Below are 15,876 nucleotides of genomic sequence, written 5' to 3'. Positions count from 1 at the left end.
CCTGTCTGGGAAAACATTCTGCACAGGGCCTGAAACTGGGATCAGAATAAGCTTCTTTCTTTACTGATTCAATTTAGCATATTTTCCCAAATTACCACAGGACATGAAAGACAGAAGTTTGCCTTGGGAACTTAGAGTTAAAGAATACCATGTTGGCAGGTCATCTGTTTGCAAACCACAAAAAAAGCATCCAATAAGTGCTGCAGTTCAGTGGTACAATACACACGTGTATGCAGGTATTATTGGGGAAGTAGTACCCAGAACCCCTGTCTTTCCCAATATCCCTCTTCCCTCTAATTTTGTGCAGCTTTTCTGAGGACTCTGCTAATACCAGTGTATTCCCAACACCAGCATATCTGAATAATCTGACATACAGATGTGTATATATGAAAATAGTGTTTACTTGAGACGTTAATTTTGGTAAGAAGCTGCCAGGTAAACTATCTCCCAATCTCTTGTTTTGGAAAAAACTCAGTGGTTTTGGAATTTCATAAGCCAAGTTCTTTCAGACCAAATCTGTTGCCACTCACTGAACCATAAGTTCCCTTCTGTCTGACCTCATTTCCATTTGCTTGGAGTGCCCAAACAACCTAAAGCCTTTGGGCCAAACACTCAAAATACTAGAGAGGTCAGATACTGGAGAGCCAGGCTTTAAAAATAAATAAATACTAAGTTTTCATACAGGAGTCTGTTGCTAACCAGTTCGGTAGAGCTGTACTGAAACAGAAACTTGGTGTAAACCAGCAAGCAACTTCACAACTGCAGAATTACAATTCAGGTATTTACAGATTTGCACACTAGAGAATAAGGAAGCAGGGAATCAGTCAGTGCAGTGTGCTGACATTTGCCTGTTTTCTGCAACCTCCATCTGGAAGACTGACCTGCAGTCCCCAGTCTCCAAGCTAGTGCCTGGTGGCTTATCCCCAGGGAGCAAAGGAGCCCTTTTCTCTGTGTTTGGATGTCGAAGGAGGCCTGAGGTTCAAGTCAATCCAGAAAAATATTTGAACATAGAACGCTCTGGAAATCTCATCCAAACCTTTTTTTCCCCCTACTGTATTTTGCAGGGAGTGTTTATCTTCAGCGCTGTCCAAATGACTCCTCTCACAATGGGAAGCTATGTTTTCCCCAAATGGGGCCAAGGGGTTGGCTGGTTCATGGCTTTGTCTTCTATGGTGCTGATACCAGGCTATATGGCATATATGTTTCTTACCCTGAAAGGCTCCTTAAAACAGGTAAGTGTTTCTTTTCCTGTCTACATCATTGGATCTTGTACAACCTGGGCACACTGACAAAATATGGCTGGGCAGTTATTTCTAGTTATATCTGTTCTGTGGCCTCACCACCTTAGCCAGTTATTTTGCATCAAGATGAAAAACACAAAAACACGTACCAGAGAAACAAGAAGACTTTGTCTATAGTTCAACACACTCCCCACAGTAAATGTAGTCTTTTTTCCAGGTTTTGACAGTTCCAGACACTTTGCATCCAAGCTCCTTACACCTAGAAAACAAGGTAGCAATTTATAATAACACAAGACATACTGTCATATATCAAGGCAGGTGATGCTCTAAGGAACTGGAGCCAAACTCTTGGGAGTGAACTAAGGTAGCTCTTGGGTTCCACGAGTCTATGCAGTGACCCTGCTCAGCATCTTCCTGCAATGTGACCAAATATCTGAGCTGTCATTCTACATTTTACCTGTTCAAAGTTGCAGAGGCTGCCGTGTATTGCAGCTGAGAAAAAGTGAACATCAAATCTTGGGTGTGTATCTTATGATTATACTGCATTTTCCTTTGGTCTTCAATTAAGGGATTTCTATGAATAGTTACTCAGTGAAGAACATTAGAAGAAGCCATTTTCTCATTGAATTTTGCTCTTACTCTCTCCCTGATTCCTTTTTCCATCTGTTAAAAAGGAGGTATGAGAGAGGCAGCTTTCTTCCATGTGAGAGAGGCATCTTACAGCTTAAATCCATTTTAAATTCATTTTAAGATCCTCAGGGAAATGCCGCTAAAAGAGTGTGAAATGCTAATGAAGTTATTGACCAGAACACTGGACAGTTATGTCCAATTGCCCTCCGTAATTTTTTAAAATCTGTGTGCACCCTCAGTTTTCCCTCCCCAGGCAATAATCTCATTCTGTGCATGAGACACATCTTCAGCAGTTGAAACACATATCTCTCTCCTCCATGACTGTGTGTCAAAATAACTTTGTGAGAACTTCTGGAATGTTCTGAAATCAGCTGACAGAGTCATCTTTGAAAGAGACAGATGATCTTAAGCAGAATTGACGAGTAATGCCTCGTGAATTGCTCAGACCTGTATCCAAATATTTGTCTTCAGCAAAGTTGAAAAGATTCAGCCATGCTTCAAAGAAGCCTGCAAAACATGCCTGCTTACCGATACATTCTTGTTCTTGGCTCCTACTTCTTGAGTATCTTTACCTTGGTCTTATGGAAACATTTTTGTGCAAAGGGAAAATTGTTGCCCTGACCAGGGTTATGGAAAACCACACAGCAAAAGTTTGTCTCAGTCTTCCTGTGGTTTAAGGTCCCATTTTTGTCAGTATCGGCAAATGATCATTAGATTAGAGGAGAAGCTTACAGCACTCAAAAGCTTTAACATTCAAAACTGGACTCTCTTTCTTGGTACAAATGTGAGCTAGGCAGATAAGCTTCATGAATGGAGACCCCCAAAGGATGAGGAGAGACCAAACACAAATAAAAAGATCCTAAATAAAGTTTACCTTACCTGTTGTGTTCCTGGAGGTAGTAGCTCCCAGAAGCTGCAGCTAGTTCTCTTGCATCCTTTCTGACCCGCAGGGTGGGTCACCACCACTTCTGAGACCCAGCTGGGTCTGTGCTGCCCACTGCAAGCTTTTAGCCTCTGCATTTGACTTGTGGGCTTGCAACAGAGTCTCTAGTCTCCTACTCCATTCTGTAGTCTCTCCAAATTTTTTTCCACTAGGCATTGCATTAAACACTGTCATCCATTTATGCCTGCTTGACTGTCATAAACTAGCAAAAAATCAAAATAATCCAATACTTGTGCCTCGACTTTCTGCATAGGAACGAGACTGAGACGAATTGTTTCTGTGCATTTTTGCTCCCATTCCAGTAACGCCATGTAACAAAGGGCTTTAAGTGAGAGCCTTAGCTTGTGTGTTCAAGTCTCAGGATGTGCCGTGCTGTTTATCAACAGCCATTCCTATCATCAGTAAATTTTCTTATTTGAGTGGAGTGGGCTGTTCTGTGACTTTGCTCAATATCAGTAGTGTTTTTTGATAACATCTTTAGTATATGAGACTTACTTCTTTTCTAGGCCATTGGGAGATGGACTTAGTTGTTCATTTTAGCTGTGATACCTAGAGAGAAGTGTTTAGAGTGGCCTTAAAATTAAAACAAAGCTTAGGAACATTTTTTTTTTGACTGCTTCACATCTTTTGTTCTTTAAACAGCGCATCCAAGTTATGATTCAGCCAAGTGAAGACATCAGTCATCCTGAAAATGGGCCGGACCAGGCACAACAGAGCAACTCTGCAAACAAAGAAGCCTACATCTAAACGTCTATATTGCAAAAGTAACCATACTACTCCGGGAGAAAAAGAAAAAGAAAAAAAAAAAAAGAAAAAAAAAAAAGGTTGAATATGACCACAAATTTATGTCTGAGAATATAATTACCTACCTCTAGTGGCAAAAAAAAAAAAAAAAAAAAAGGAAGAAAAAAAAAAAGAAAAAAAGAAAAAAAAGAAAAAAGGTCATCTCCACTATAAGGGAATCGCCATGGGTATGATCCAACCATTGCGCAAGCTCAGATGTTGACAGTATTTTGTGTTCTCTGGCAATCCACAGACTGTTAATGTTTTTATCCTTTCACCATAATAGTTGCATATCTTGGAATTTGTAAATTGATGTGCAAGACCTTTTTAATCTACCTTTTAGCACGACTATTTGAGGTTTTGTGCTACTGATTTTTAGTAGTTTATCAATATTTCTTACCGCTGAATCCCAAGACTGTTATTTCTGACTTTGCAGGAGTAAAATTAAGTTTGGAATTGTTTTGTACAAAAGAACGAAGTATTTTGTAACCAAGTGATTTCCAATGAAAAAGTCTGCCCTTAAAATTTGTTCTGGTCAAGGCCATATGAGGGGGAAGAGACTTCTTTCAATTAACTTAGCCACAGTAGATGCAGCCTTTACAAACATTCCTACTACAAATCAAGTTTTATGGCAATTTGTAGTAATACAGCATAGAATGGCTGTAAACACTACCTGTGCTTAGCCTTTCAGGATAACTTTCACATAAGATTGTGAATTTCTTTTGAAAATATATACTGTGTCTTATAAAAAGAACCTATCTCTGTGAATCAATGCTATATGAATTGCAGATGTTAGAGGCCAAAAATGTGACTTCTAACTTTTTTAGCAAAATGAGAAGTAATATCCAGTTCTTAAGAGCTCTTTGAATATTCCCAGAAAAAAATAAAAAATAAATAAATAAAAAGGCAAAGTATTTGCAATTCAAGCTCAGAGTACTTGAGCTTTTATTATGCTGTTATTATTACACTATTATTGCATTGCCACCAAAATAGAAGCCAAAACAATGGCTTAAAGATTGAAGCTCATACTTGTAATTCTAATTTAGGGTTTAATTTCACAACTGTCCTTTTTAATCTATTACAGGACTTGAACAGTTTGAAATAAGCAAATTATAAAATATGGATCATTAGCACTTTGAAAACAGTCTTATTTTTATTTACATATTATTTGTGGTGATGAAGGCAGGAGGGAAAGCTATTTCAATAATACAAAAATTTCTACTCTGGGCTCCATCTGCATTTGCCACATAGCTAGAAACCCCGTTCAGCTAATGGAAGTTTTGCCCTGTGTGGAAAATGCAGTTAGTCCCGTATGGCATTTCTTGTTTGGCAGCTATATGACAGACACAAAGGACTACGGAAAATGCAGTATTTGATGTTTGATTGTAAATGACTGTGACAGAACTGTGCAATGAAACATGCTTTTCAGCAAATTTTTGTGCAACGTACAATGTTAGATAGCACAATTTATGTAGAACTACTACGTGAAAAACATGTTAACTGTGAATGTTGGGTTTTTCGTTGTTTTTGTCTGAAGGTGACAAACATGTTCTTGCAATAAGGTATTATTCTCAGAATGTCAAGCACATTATTGTAGAAATAATATATATAATACACTTGTATTTCAAACTACATCATAAAATCTCAGAGTATGTTTGGTAGATTCTAAACTGTTTCATACATAGATCAATTGTAAAATACTATGAGATCTAAGCTGCATCCTAAGTGTCTATAGATGAAATGCAGAAGTCCTGTAAGTCTTTGGGATTTAGAGAAAAAACGTACATCCTACACACCCATTATACATGATACATGCACATTATAATTGTGAATTTCATTAGACTAAGGATAAAAATTCCAACTTTATCGTTTAATGTAATCAAGTCCCATGTTGTTCTAAGAAAAATGCAGTATTTAATGTTTGATTGTAAACAATTATGACAGATGTTTGACAGACCTGCTCTTTAGCAAAAAGCTGTACAAACTTATCATATAGCACAAAATAGTGTTGTAGAACTACTGTGTGTAAACTGTGAATAGCTGTATCTTTTTTGTAGTACTTGCCCTGAAAGAAAAGATTATTGTATGATCATATATGCTTTTTGCAATAAGGAATTATCTGAACACCAAGCAAATCTATCTCTATATAAAAATATATATGTAATATATACATATTCAAAAATATATACAGAGCCTGTTTAAAAGAGTACAGTATTATTTAGTAAATTGCAACCTGTTCTATGGACCAAATGTAAAATATTTATAAATTAAGATGCATTTTAAATGTCTATAAATGGTGTCATAATTAAAGCACGATTGTTATGTAAGTTTCCAAGAGTTTAGAGGAAAAAGAATAAAGGTTATATTATACATTAAATTCAGAATTATGCAGTCTTTCATTGGACAAAACCCACGTGTGTTAAATTACTTTCTGTGAAGCAAGTTCTAAATGTTTTGGGTATCATTTTTAAATATCAAGAGCTGTATTATATTTGTGATGTGTACAATTAATCTATAATGCTATTACTATAACTTAGTAGGTATGTGCACAAATCATAAACTTACTGTATAAGGTGACTGTTCTTGATGCATGGTCTCCAGCAGAAGAGCAAGCTACATCATGTTGATTTCAGAGTTGCATCTCTGCCTCTCCCATACTCACTGTTGGTTCTAACTGAAGAGAGATGGTCAGTAAGTTCTTACTCTACAATTTAAAAAATTAAGAATAATAATAATATATATATATATTATTTTACCAACTCAAACAGCAGCTAAAAAAAATCACATTAAAAAAAAGAATTTAATTTCTGAAACTTAATCAGTTTTGCCTCATAGTCTGAAAAGTCTGAGTATAGGTTTAATTTTGTTAAATTCCCTGTGGTTGGCAGGAATTCCAGCTGGTGTTTAACCACCTGATGAATTGAGACCTGGCATCTATATCACATATATTACTCCAACAGGCAGGCAGGAGAGGAAGCAGGGCAGCTGGCGTAGACACACCTCCACACTGGAGGCACTGTTAGACAGAGAAGCATAAAAGTGGTTAAATGCCAAACATTTTAGAGTGATGTGATCTGTGAGTGGATCCCTCTGCAGCACTCTGACCCTGTACTGGTGGCAGGCAGGGATGGGGGGCTTGCTGGGCACCTGCTTCTGCTCATAACACTGCTGTCCCTATGGAGAGAGGGACCTTTGGGTATTTACAGCCATGCCCATGTCTGCTGGACCTTTCTGCTGGTACACGGGGGTGTGAACTGCAGCACCTGAACTCACTGATTTCTAAGCCTCTGCTGACACCAAGATGAAGCCAATGGGCTGGGGAAACAGTGGCATTATGCTAAACAGAGATGGAGATACTGCAACAAAAGTAATTTTTTATCTCTATCAGTTGACATCATCAGAGACTATGTCATGCGAGTTCCACAGCAGTTTGTCTTACATCTGGGTCTAACGCAATACCTTTGCTAAAGAGCTGAATGCTCCTATGCACTGAATTTAATTATCTAACTAGAAAATTGGACATCATGCTGGGAAAGAGTCAGAGCAATTTAGAGAACATGATTAGAGCTGAAAATGTTCCTGATAGAAGCGTCCAAAATCATAAGCTTCAAATTCAAAATGCTGCCCTGAAAAAGGAGCACTCAAATGTGCAAGTAGAAGGGGAGGGAAGTTCCTTGCCCTGCTTTCAAAAAAAAAAAAAAAGGGCTGGGGAGGGCAGAAGCATGTAGGGAAGACCACAGTTTATTATAGTTTATTATTTCTGGAAAAGGGTGAAGGAGCAACCTCAACGGTTTTGAAATAGAGATAAAAATTTAAATCATCCTTAAGGTTTATTTCATGGGCATTAAGATTTAAGGTTTATTTATGTATTGTATCGATGGCTTTCAGAGTATGTTGTAAGAAAAAAGGAGTTGCATTGGAGAGAAGGAGACGCACTGTTCAGAGCTGCGTGGTTGTCCAGATGGCAATGCAAGGGGCAAAGAATGGCTGAGGAAAAGGAACCTGGTTGAAAGATATTGCGTTAGTGCTGTGATATTTCCATGTTCTCCTGGAGGAATTTTCTCTTGCCGTGCTGCAAAAATCCCGACAGCAATTCAACAAGAAAAATGCAAATAAGGTCACTTCTTCCCTACAGGACTGCAGGATGCCCTGAGAGAAAGCCATGTCCTTGTTCGTCAGGAGTATTAGTTCAGCTACATGTGCTTTTATTCTAAAATAACACTATGTCGCTCTTGGGGTTTTTTTTTGTTTGTTTTAAGCCTGCTTATTTCTGCTCTGTTCTGCCCTGGACACAATAGCATTATTACAATTAACTATTACAATTACGCAGCTCCCACCGTTGGCTGGTTCTCCAGGGAGGAGGAGCTGGGATGGGAGCTACAGCCCAGAGGCATGGCCGTGTCCAGGTGTGCACAGTCTCACCTTAGGCTGGCCGCAAGCATGCAGCAGCAGCTCCAAGCACCTTCACCTGCCTTTGACAGCCACCCCTGAAGCCAGCCAGGCACAGCAGCAGGTGGCACTCAGCCTGCCGGACAGCCACAGCTCGACCCAGCCACTCCAGGGAAGGGGCACAGTAAAGAAGCCCGGTGGATGCCTACCTACAAACAGACAGACTTGGTGAGGAGCTCAGCATGAAAGGCTTATTGCCCAGGAACCTGGGCTGCTCAGCTCAAAGCCAAGCATTAACTGAAGCTGTAGCTGCTACCTAGGAGCTTGTAAGTCACCCAAGATACCACAGCTCAACCAGTCTCACTGGTCACTCATCAGAACAAGAAGGAAGGCTCCAGGCTTGTAATAGTCTGAGTTCTTTCTACTTTTTTCATTTTTTTTCCCCAACTTCTCATACTACTCAGGGCCATAAATCATGGGAAGGAAAAAAAAAAAAAAAAGCACGTACGTACACTACGCATGGCCACTTAGCCCTCTGCTGCCGTGGAAGAGATGGGCAGCAGTAATTTCTGCAGCACCTTCTGATCATCACCCATCGCTTCGCTGCTCCTTCGGGTCTTCTCCCAGCCAGCCACAGTGACTGCACAGTGGCTGTGGTGGGGCAGGTGTAATTCACATCTCCTCCAGGAAGACAAAGCAGCCCTTCAGTACAGGAATCAATAAAAAAGTGATGACAAGGATGAAAAGAGCAGCAGACAAGATTATTTTCATGACAAGTGGCACCAACTGAGTAGAAAGCCGTTTGAAATAAAGCAGATAAGAATGTCACATTTCTACCCACATGCAACTTTTCCTTTTTTTTTTCCTAGTCTATGTCAGCCTTACTTCTTCTCTTGTTGTGAATTAAAAATAAAAATGAATGAGAGAGAGAGACCAGAAGGATCAGAAAACAAAGAGAAATTAGAAAGGGTAAAGTGAAAAATAACTTGAGTCACTCTATAGAGATTACTCTTCTTCTGATGCTGATGCAACTATTGCCACATCTTACAACTTCCTCTATATGCAAACAAGTTGAGGCCAGGCAGTAATCCTGCCAGTCTTTTTTGCTGACATTTTATGGACATCGAGATTATTTTTTTCCTATTTTCACAGAACGAAATCCAATTCATTTTTGGGGGGCCGCATATCTCGATTGCTGCATTTTCATTCTGTTTCCTGATCAGACACTTAGGTCACTAGCTCTAGCAGCTCCACAGCCCACGAGCGCTCCTTAAAACACCACCATCCATCAGCCAGGTTACAGCAGAGGGAACCAGCAATGCTCACTACCAACCCCACGCGAGCGCACACATTGCAACTGCATTCATTCAAAAATTGCCCCCCTATTTTAAAGTTTATGAGTTAATGGGGGAGAACTTACTTACATTATTTTTCAATCTAACATTTGTTTGTTTTGTTTTGTTTTGTTTTTTCCTGGGTGTGTAAATGGTCTCACATTAAGATTATGGCAAATATTCAGTTACTATCTTAAATGTCAAAGAGGCTGAAGTAATCTGGTGAGTTATTTGTGAGTCATAAGTACATGATGGTGCTAAATGTGTCCAGCACTGCCCAAGAGGAGGACACGGTGCATGAGGCAATGTCACAAGGACAACAATTAATGTGTTTTGCCAGCAATGGTGCTTTAGTCATATTGGGATATCTGCCTTACTTGACTTCATAGACAAATAACTAAGAAGTGTTTATAAACATTATAAAGGACCACTGAGCAGAAAATGGCCAAAACTGACAATTTAAAAACAAATTACTACGCCACAAACATTTTGCCGTGTCCATGACTACTTGTTCCTGGTGAATGTCTGAGGATCTCGGGGGGCAAACCAGGCAGACACCACGTGTCCTGGGGCCAAAATGCCAGGAAAGGCAGAAGAGTGGGCTCCTAGGCAGGGTCATTTTGGCTACATGAAGGGGTCTGTTTCTTCTTTAACCAGTCAGCAACCCCAGGCAGCAATCCCCTCAGAGCAGTACCTGGGTGTTTGGCATCAGGGAGATGCAGCAGCACACATTCGTGCCTGAGGCCCTGCCGCTGCCAGCGCTGACTGCTGAAGAGCAGCTGCGATTCCTGCTGCCGTGGCTGTGCCTCTGTCCTCCAGAGCTCTGCAAGTGCAATGTCTGTCGCAACACACACAACATCCAAAGAAGGAGTCACTACATATTTGCTCATGTATATAAAGCAACCTGGGATTGAAGCATGAGCATGAAGTAATGAGTAAAAGGATAAGTGCAAACCAATAAAAGATACAGTGAACAATAACTTGCTAAGACTAGAACAGTAAAGCTCTCTCTGGATATAAGCCAGAGTGTCAGGTTCTGTTAGGGAATTATTTCTAGGTCATTTCAGTTCACTGCACTGCACTGCAAATATTTCACTGAATGAATGACCAAAATAATTAATCAAAACCCAAGAGAGCCACACCAACTCACACCGTAGGCAGCTCACTGTGCCCTAGAAGTGACAGAGCTCAGCATTTTTAACCTGCTCTTTACCAGTTGTCATACATCAGCAACACATGACCTTTACTGCTGATCTTTCCACAGGTTCACTCCTGGTCTGGGGGCGATAGGGGTGACCTTTCCCAGCTGGGGTGCTCCTGCTGTTAGCAGGCTGTATTGGGACAGCACTTGCCTGCCAGGAGCTGCTCCAAGATTTCTCCCTTGGACTTGGGCTTTGGCTAAAAAAACACTCTATTCAGCCCTCCCACGCTAGGCAGATGAAATATATCGCTCCTCCTTTTCCACTTTCTGCATTGTTCTGCCTGCAGCTGACCCCAGTGGTTGATAGGGCCCAACATCCCAGCTGAAATAAGAAAGTCCAGGCTGGGAACTAGCATGAGAAAAAAGACGGGTTTTTGCTTAGCTGACTCTTCACTGTCACACTTACTTGTGGGCGAGGGCTGCAGCTGGTCAAAAGTAAAGGGAGAAAGCTATCAGCTAATAAGTGAGTTAACAAAGATTCATTACAAATCTGTAGTATCTATATCAATCTATTGTAGTTGTTTGTTTGGTTGTTTTTTTGGACTGAGCAAGATAAGACAAAGAAAGCTAGAGTGCACTGTGACAGGGATATGGGCCCAAAATCACTATTTTAATGATACGGTATGGGGTTTTTTGGTGAAAGACAAAGGCACAAATTCAAGGGTCTGCAATTAACTAGTATAATATAAGCAAAACGGTATAACAAAAAGAGAAAAAAAAAAGGAAGTAGTATAACAAAGCAAGTCTAGAGAATAGTAAGGTATCAATCGACCTCCTTTTGCTGTTGGAAAATTAAATATAATTAATAAAAATCATTCAAAGTTATTCAACTGTCAGCATGAGGCATTGTGGGTACTGCTTTTAAGTCTTTCACTTTCTTTATAAACAGAAAACATCCACAAATATGCTCAAAGTGTTTTTCTTAGTTCTTTACATACTACGTATTACTTAACACTCAATATTTTATGAGATGGTTTAGTTTCTGCTCATAATTTTCCTTTGTAACTCACATTATCTTCTCCAGGGATTTCTGGCATGCTTATTTTGTATTTCCACATTCTGCTTTGATTTTCTTTATCTTAAGAAACTAAATTCCCCAGGACGATGAAACTAGGACTAGTGGATGAGGTTCGTTTTTATTTACTGCTGGCTTTTCAGGAAATATTTCTTTTTTTTTTTTTTTTTTTTTCCCAAGATAAATGATTGCTATAGGAATAGCCTCATTAGCAGCTGACATTAACGTAACAAAAATCAAGAGCGCTATCACAGCACTGTGCCACTCTCAAAGTGTGTTCACGAAGACCCCCCTTTTGTGTCAAGAGTGCACGTGCGCGTGGCCTGCCTCAGAGGGATTTTTATTTCCCCCTTTTAGCACCGGTTGCTAGCATAATTCCTGCAAAAGTCACTTCTTATGACACCAAGCTGAGTGGTGCAGTCGATACAAGGGAAGGGATGCCATCCAGAGGGACCTGGACAGGCTGGAGAAGTGGGCCCATCAGAACCTAATGAGGTTCAATAGGGCCAAGTGCAAGGTGCTGCACTTGGGCTGGTGCGATCCCAGGTATTTATACAGACTGGGAGAAGAAGAACTTGAAAATAGTTCTGCAGAGAAGGACTTGGGGGTCCGGCTGGGACACGAGCCAGCAGTGCAAGCTTGCAGCCAACTGTGTTCTGGGCTGCATTAAAAAAGGGGTGGGCAGCAGGGAGAGGGAGGTGATTGTCCCCCTCTGCTCTTGTGAGACCCCACCTGAAACACTGCGTGCAGGCCTGGGGCCCCCAGCACAAGAAGGATGTGAAGCTCTTGGAATGGGTCCAGAGGAGGGCCACTAAGATGATCAGAGGGCTGGAACACGTCTCCTATGCAGAAAGGTTGAGGGAACTGGGCTTGTTTAGCTTGGAAAAGAGAAGGCTCTGGGGAGACCTCATTGTGGCCTTCTAGTACTTGAAGGGAGCATATAAACAGGAGGGGGAACGCCTGTTTATATGTGTTGATAGTGACAGGACAAGAGGAAATGGTTTTAAACTGAGACGGGGAGATTTAGGTTAGAAATTAGGAGGAATGTTTTCACTCAGAGGGTGGTGAGGCACTGGAACAGGTTGCCCAGAGAGACTGTGGATGCCCCATCCCTGAAGGCCTTCAAGGCCAGGCTGGATGCGGCTCTGGGCAGCCTGCTGTGGTGGTTGGCAACCCTGCCCACAGCAGGGGACTTGAACCCAGATGGTATCTAAGGTCCTTTTCAACCCAGGCCATTCTATGATTCTACAATTCTCCCCCTGCATGCGGCTCCTGCTGGCGAAGCGGCGCAGGGGCAGCGAGGCGCTGGGGGCATGCAGGCCAAGGGGAGCGCCACAGGCCTGGCAGCAGCACGGGGAGCTGGGGGCAGAGCACAGCCCGTGCTGCGTTAACCGGGAGCGTTTGGGAACACAGACCTCCACGGGCTGTCAGAACAATGTTCCTCCAATGCTCTGCACAGACCAGCGTTTTGTCAGCGTGAGTACAAATGCCAAGACTGGCTAAGCCTTCAAACGAGCTGTGTACATTTTTTTAGTGACTGATGTGAGTAAGGGAAGACCAAAGTGGAGGGAAAATCAGTTCCCTTAAAATCCCTGCCAAAGGCACGTGCTGGAGAGCTGGGTGGCCCACAGCCTGTGGCTCGCGTCTCAGGCCAGCTGACCCCGGTGTTAAGCTGCCTTCATGCAGGCCCAGCTGGAAGGCGCTGCCCTAATGGGCCTGGCTGGCATTCACACAAATTATAAAGGAGAAAAAACTGCAACACTTGGAATTGTACCAGAGCTCAGTTAGTCACCCATACTGGGTAACACCCAGTTACCCAGAAGTAACCTACAGCACCTCACACCAGGCTCCAGGCTGGAGGAGCCTGGAGCGTTCCCTGCAACGCCAGCGTCACTCAATGGACCTGGGCCTGGTACTGTACTGCAGAAAGATGAGACCCTGCTGCTCCATGGCTCTGCCTATGGCCCTTGCACAGCACAGCGGAAATTTCAGCAATCTGCTCACATTACCAGTGGTTATTAACAGCTTGATTATTATACACAAAATGTGGAGAAAAAAGAAAAAAAAAAAAAAAAGAGAGAGGAAAAAAGAGAAAAAAGGCTTTGGGAAAACAATAGGAATTCTGCTAAAGAAGATAGCAAGTGCATCATGTCTGTTTGAATAATGTTAGTCTCCTCCAGCAAAGATGATTTATAGCTGGACTTACTGATTTGACAACAGCTAAAATACTTCTATCAACACCAACACCTAGTGTAACCACTCTATCATTCACTCTCTGAAAAATACACCATGAGGAGATTTGGTAAGACTAGACAATATCTAAATTTTGAGATAGATAAAGAGTTCTTTATGGGGAAACTGAGAAACAGAAGCATAGAAAGCATCCATACCAGAAATTGTCAAAAAGACTGTAATAAATAAACTAGAAGCATGCTGTTCTCATATCAAAGAAGAAACCATATTCACTAATATTAACACATGCTAAAAACATCACTATGACTTTTAGTATTCTTTACACTATCTTCCATCTGTCACACGCCAGCTACACCTGATTAGGCCATGATTTTAACATGATAAATTTAATTTGCTGCTGAATGTTAAGCACAATTGCCTTGGGACATGAGAGAGATTATGTTCAAATAAATACTATGAAGTTATTTTAAAAGTTAACAGGCTAAAGAAAGCCTTTCTGCGTTGAAAGACATCAACTCAGGCTCCGTTTTTAGAGACTATGATTTTCATTTTTTTTTTTAAGCAGAATTCTACTTAATAATAAGAATGTGTTAGAAATAACATATTCAGATTATACTTGGTATTTTTATAAGCAAAGTTGATACAAAATAATGTTCTATGAATATATATATATACGTACATATATATATATATATATATATATAAAGAAAATAAGAAATTCAGTCTGGACATACTGTATTTACACTTCAACAGCAGCCGGAGCCCCAGTCAGCAGCCAGCACAGCCCTGAGCTCTGCTCTGCCCGCACCCGGGGCAGACAGCCTGTTTCAGCTGCTTCTGTCCATAGCCCCCAGGCTGACGAGACAAGAACACACTGATTTACACCAAAACCAACATAACTGCAAGTTAGAAGGCACCTGAGTATTTTTTCTTGGGCATGAGACTCTCAGGGCAGTAAGTTCCCGGGTGCCTCCCAGCACAGAGCCGTCACTGGTGGTTGGCAGTGCTCACAGTGGAAACCCCGGGGGCTGTAGCCACAAGAAACACCACCGTGCACAAGGAGTTACCCACTCCGTTTGAGGCTGTTTTAGGATTAAGCTGCTTCGGGGCTGTGAGACAGCCCCTAAATGAAAAGCATAAAGCTAAAGCTCAGCTCTGTCACGAACACTAAAAGCATGTCTACATGCTATCAGAGGTGTTTTCCCTTTAATGCACTGGCACATTTCTTACTGTCTTACTTCTTACCAGCAGTGCCTTTTCTGGAGAGCTGCAATTCTTCTCTGTAGCAAAATACATGGTTTGGGAGTTGGAGATCCTCCCGTGCTTTTCTCTGTCTGTGCCAGGCTTGCTGTTACAGCTATTACCACATTTTTTATTTTTTTTAATAGGAGTGCTTGGCCATGTTTTTAATCAACAAGCGTGGGGGAACAACATTAGCTGGTATAAACTTTCATAGGAAGCTGAGAGTGAAGCCACAAGAAACAAAGACTAATTTATGCTGCCAAATAGTGGCTCTGGTATTTCAGATGTGCAGAGTTGATGTCACAAGACGTTAATAGCACCTGAACAGCTCACAGCCATTGTGCTGGCTCTGCAGAAATATCAAACACGGGCTATGAAACCTTCTCTCCCAGCCAACCTGTTGCCTCTCTCCACTTCCCCTGCTTTTGTCTCATTCTCCGATTCTCCCACCAACACCTCTGCCACCATCAAGCTCAGCTAGTCATCACCACTCTGAAATAGCTTCCTGCTGTGCTTTCTGGGCATGCACAGGCCACACGAAGCGCCGATTAACAAAGCACAAAAGCAAGGAATTTCTCCAATTCACAACCAAAGAATATATTCACACTTAGAAGAAATATAGAAGATACCCATGTTTAGCTGGGGAAAAAAAAAAAAAAAAAAAAAAAAAAAAAAAAAACAAACAAACAAACAAACAAACAAACACAAAATACAAGACCAATATTCGTGTGCCTCACAGATCATAAACAAAGAAACTTGTGAGACAAAAGAGGAGAGTAATAACATTCTCTCTGCTGTTGAATTATTGCACAGAGAGTATGGCTGGTTGGATTTTCTTTGCTCTAATTGAATGATTATTCTTTTGATCAAATAAATCATTATCATTGATATTTAATCACAGTGCT

At 41.2% G+C, this 15,876-nt stretch overlaps 1 protein-coding gene across 2 annotated transcripts in view; it reads left to right on the top strand.

The window, feature by feature from the left end:
• SLC6A1 (solute carrier family 6 member 1) overlaps positions 1–5,974 on the top strand; it is a 60,496-nt gene extending 54,522 nt beyond the window's left edge. For both annotated transcript variants that reach the window (XM_032193884.1, XM_032193885.1), the window contains exons 14-15: positions 1,065–1,232; positions 3,457–5,974. In XM_032193884.1, coding sequence (XP_032049775.1) covers positions 1,065–1,232; positions 3,457–3,561 — 273 coding nt within the window. In that variant the 3' untranslated portion in view covers positions 3,562–5,974. The remainder of the gene's footprint in view (positions 1–1,064; positions 1,233–3,456) is intronic.
• Positions 5,975–15,876: the final 9,902 nt, after the last annotated feature.

This window comes from Aythya fuligula, chromosome 10 (genome assembly GCF_009819795.1).
Source record: "Aythya fuligula isolate bAytFul2 chromosome 10, bAytFul2.pri, whole genome shotgun sequence".
Taxonomy (NCBI): domain Eukaryota; kingdom Metazoa; phylum Chordata; class Aves; order Anseriformes; family Anatidae; genus Aythya; species Aythya fuligula.
This window is presented reverse-complemented; position numbering and strand designations above follow the sequence as displayed.